The 4632-nt window shown below is 45.2% G+C and overlaps 1 protein-coding gene across 1 annotated transcript in view; it reads right to left on the reverse strand.

The window, feature by feature from the left end:
- The window catches only part of LOC106812969 (steroid hormone receptor ERR1-like), an 81822-nt gene that overhangs the window by 4202 nt on the left and 72988 nt on the right, over positions 1 to 4632 (reverse strand). Inside the window, exons 7-8 of the mRNA XM_014817000.1 lie at positions 4019 to 4183; positions 2135 to 2277 (exon numbers count right to left, since the gene is read on the reverse strand). Of these exons, the coding sequence (XP_014672486.1) occupies positions 2135 to 2277; positions 4019 to 4183 (308 nt within the window). The remainder of the gene's footprint in view (positions 1 to 2134; positions 2278 to 4018; positions 4184 to 4632) is intronic.

Below are 4632 nucleotides of genomic sequence, written 5' to 3' on the forward strand. Positions count from 1 at the left end.
GGCAGGATTTTACTGTCATATGTAAACCTGTTTGGGGAAAAAAATTTCGCCCCCGGGCTAGGGGTCTGCACCTGCACCCTGCCATGCAGGGGCGCTACGGCAGGCCCCTGGACCCCACCCATTAAGGGCTTTGCGCCAAGGCGCTCGCGGTGTGCGCTACTCGCGCACACTCTTCATTCGCACACAGCGAAATCATACCCCCACAACTGAGGACCTGTCTACACCACTGACTCCTACAGTCCTACTCCATGGTAAATCAAAGCCACCACATAAAGCACCATCACTCACTCATCTGTTTTACTCATAGAAATAATATAGATATAGATAATATCAAGAGCTCATAATAGGGAAGAGTATGACACCGTTTTGCAGTTTTCAACTTGTAAATATTCTATCAATATGTGAATAGATATATTCAAACTTTACCTCGTTTTCGTCTATGATTCTTCCTTAATCATATGACACCACCGATTTACCTGAAAATCTGCGAACATTTGGGAAAACTGTGTGAAACCGTGTCGTATTCAAAGAACTTATTTGAAGAACAGATACGATTTTCAGGTAAATTGGTGGTGTCATATGATTAAGGGAGAATCATAAACGAAAACAAGGTAAAGTTTGAATATAATTATTCACATATAGATAGAATATTTACAAGTTGAAAACTATGCAAAACGCTGTTAAAACGGTGTCATACTCTTCTGTATTATGAGCTCTTGATAATATCTATCTTATTTCTATGGTTTTACTAATGTTGATGCTGATTATAGTTCTATATATATATATATATATAACTAGAAAGGGCAGTTGTCGCCAACTACATATATCCCCCGTGTTCTCCCCAAGATGTGTAAGTATACGAAGTTTGGTCGTGATAGGTCAATTAGGGGCCGAGTTATAGAGCAGAAGGGAAATATGATAAAGGTAAAGATCAAGGTCAAGGTCAAATAAAGGTTTCAGTGATCTGGTTTTGGTACGCGACACACCTTCTCCCCAAGATGTGTAAGTATACCAAGTTTGGTCGCGCTAGGTCAATTAGGGGCCGAGTTATAGAGCAGAAGGAAAATATGATCAAGGTTAAGGTCAAGGTCAAATAAAAGCCGCAGTGACCAGGTTTTGGTACGCGACACACCTTCTCCCCAAGATGTGTAAGTATACCAAGTTTGGTCGCGCTAGGTCAATTAGGGGCAGAGTTATAGAGCAGAAGGAAAATATGATAAAGGTCAAGGTCAAGTTCAATGTCAAATAAAGGTTGCAGTGACCTGGTTTCAATATGCGACACACCTTCTCCCCAAGATGTGTAAGTATACCAAGTTTGGTAGCGCTAGGTCAATTAGGGGCCAAGTTAGAGAGCGGAAGAGAAATATAATCAAGGTCAAATAAAGGTCGCAGTGACCTGGTTTTGGTACGCTGCTCACCTTCTCCCCAAGATGTGTAAGTATACCAAGTTTGGTAGCGCTAGGTCAATTAGGGGCCAAGTTAGAGAGCGGAAGAGAAATATAATCAAGGTCAAATAAAGGTCGCAGTGACCTGGTTTTGGTACGCTGCTCACCTTCTCCCCAAGATGTGTAAGTATACGAAGTTTGGTCGCGCTAGGTCAATTAAGGGCCGAGTTATAGAGCAGAAGGAAAATGTGATCAAGGTTAAGGTAAAGGTCAAATAAAGGTCGCAGTGACCTGGTTTTGGTACGCTGCTCACCTTCTCCCCAAGATGTGTAAGTATACCAAGTTTGGTAGCGCTAGGTCAATTAGGGGTCATTTAGACCGAGCGGCAGCGGCGGCTGGGGAGACATGAAACCATAGTACACGTAGTATCCCCGCCGACTTCGTCGCGGGGGATATAAATATACTCATTAAACGGAAGACCACGTGAATATGTGAACTGATTCAACTACGATAAACATCTCTGATTCCTAGATTCACCTCAGCATATACGATTTAGGTAACATCTAATTTTGTGTCGGGTTCCCTTTTAATGATTGAAGCAATCAGAATCAAGCATGATTCGTTGTTTTCGTCATGAAGCAGGGAAATACTACTATAACGAGAAATAGATCGGGTCACAGAGACAAGGTGATGCACGGCCTCTCCACACAAACATGAGCATCCATATTTTATCTGCTCGATTTCCTCACCTCAATATCCATGCAGAGATCCTCACAGAGTTTGATGTGCCCTTGGTACGGCATAGACAGATACATGATTTTCAATACGATCAGCTCACCCCACCCAGCCTGAAGGAGCAGCATCTGATCCGTCAATGCAAGATCCTTGAAACCTAAAATGCAGGTATACTATTAGACATTATTACTGTAATGGATGATGCCACTGTCAGAAAAAAATACGAGCTGTAAGCACAGTCCAACTGAACAAACAACTGAAAAAACATTTTTAATGATCGAAGCATTTCTGTCGTCCTTCGCATGTGACACGATGCCCTAGGTACAGTTGAATTGAGATAATTATTTAGTTTAAAGCATGAGGATACTGACAGTTGTTACATTTATAGAGATGTTACCCATATCTGCCTGTCTAACGAGCTACAGCCAACGCTCTCGTTTGTTCGCTTGGGTTTAAATGATGTCATTTAGAAAGGTTTTTGAAACATTGATTAATACACACACATGCGCATACGTACGTATACGCACGCGCGCACACAGGCATGCACGCACACACATACAGTACGCATGTAGAACCTGCCCAGCAGTATTAGCAGTACAACAATTCGGATTATAAAGGATGGGGTGGAAAGTGAAAAAGAAGAACAAGAGATAAGACACAACCATAGAGGAGATGGTATCATGTATATTACCACGACATACGAGGGTGTCACGACAACTACCTCTCAGACAATCACCCCAAAAACAATTACACCTGGACAATTACCTCTCATGCCATTAACCCCCTAGATAATTCCCCCCCCTCGCCAATTACCCCGTCTCTCAAAACAAAAATCCTCGGGTAATTATCAATATGCCAGTCCCCCTACATGCCTCAGACAAATACCCCTGGACAAACAATCCCATGCTAATGACATCACACAGCTATGGCCGACTCCTCGATAAGCTTTTGCTGTGGTAATTGTCTGGGGAGGGGGGTGATTGTCCGTAGGTAAATGGTCCAGGGGGAAGAGAATTGTGCAGAGGTGATTGTCCCAGGAGTACTTGTCTAGGGGGTACATTTCTGGGAGGGGGTGAATGGCATAGAGGTCAATCGTCCTAGAAGTAACGGTCTGGAGGAATTGTCCTAGACCTGAGTAGCTGATCAAATGCCACAGAGAAAGAAGGGAAGGGTGGGGTCAATGGAAGGTGAAGGGAAACAGAACGAAGAGGAAAAAAAAGGAGGATCAAGGTAAACAGGTACAAGAGGCATGAAAAATGAGTAAACTAGGGAGGGAGTGATTTAGGGAGCCAGGTGGATGGAAGGGAATGGAGAAAAAATAAGGAAAGTAACGAAGTAAGTACAACACACTTACCCGGCACTATCTACCTGCGATCCAACACACTTACCCGGCGCCCTCTACACGCGATCCAACACACTTACCCGGCGCCCTCTACACATGATCCAACACACTTACCCGGCGCCCTCTACACGTGATCCAACACACTTACCCGGCGCCCTCTACACGCGATCCAACACACTTACCCGGCGCCCTCTACATGTAAACCAACACACTTACCCGGCGCCCTCTACATGTAAACCAACACACTTACCCGGCGCCCTCTACATGTAAACCAACACACTTACCCGGCGCCCTCTACACGCCATCCAACACACTTACCCGGCGCCCTCTACACGTGAACCAACACACTTACCTGGCACTCTCTACACGCGATCCAACACACTTACCTGGCGCCCTCTACACGTGATCCATCACACTTACCCGGCGCCCTCTACACGCGATCCATCACACTTACCCGGCGCCCTCTACACGCGATCCAACACACTTACCCGGCGCCCTCTACACGCGATCCAACACACTTACCCGGCGCCCTCTACACGCGATCCAACACACTTACCCGGCACTCTCTTTGCCCAGTTGATAATGTTGCTCAGCATGCGATCTGAGATATCACTCATTGCACTCAGTGTCCGGAGAAGACCCTCTGGCTGGTTGCTGTCGACGTTGGCGTAGAGACGCTCGTTGCAATCTATCGCATTGAGCTGCCGTAGGAATGTCTCACCTGCACAGGTGTGGTTGCATCTATCAGTAAATGTCGCCAGAGAAACTCAAACGCAGGGGGTTACAACCTGTGCCGCATAGTGACAGGGCTCATCTGGTGTCTGGTTTTCTGCTGATAAATTCATTTGTGCATAGCAAGGCGTCCTATACATACGTTCATTTCTAACCCCAAAAAACAACACTTCAAACTAGTGTAATAAAATTCCGATAGATGGCGGGCGGCTATCAAAGGCATCGTTGCATCGGTCAGCAAAAGCATTGCAGCAATGGCAGCTGTCAGTGTGACGACGAATTGCAAAAAGCAGGAGCGAATAATTACCATATTATTACTATACATAACGTGCGTTCTATACAAAAAGTTTTTCAATCGCTCCGTCAGACCATGTCCTCAAAAAATGTCTAAAATCTGCCCTGTGCCCCATTGACCTTTGACCTGCGACCTCCAATTTC

The sequence above is a fragment of the Priapulus caudatus genome, unplaced genomic scaffold, assembly GCF_000485595.1.
Source record: "Priapulus caudatus unplaced genomic scaffold, Priapulus_caudatus-5.0.1 Scaffold22, whole genome shotgun sequence".
NCBI lineage: Eukaryota > Metazoa > Priapulida > Priapulimorpha > Priapulimorphida > Priapulidae > Priapulus > Priapulus caudatus.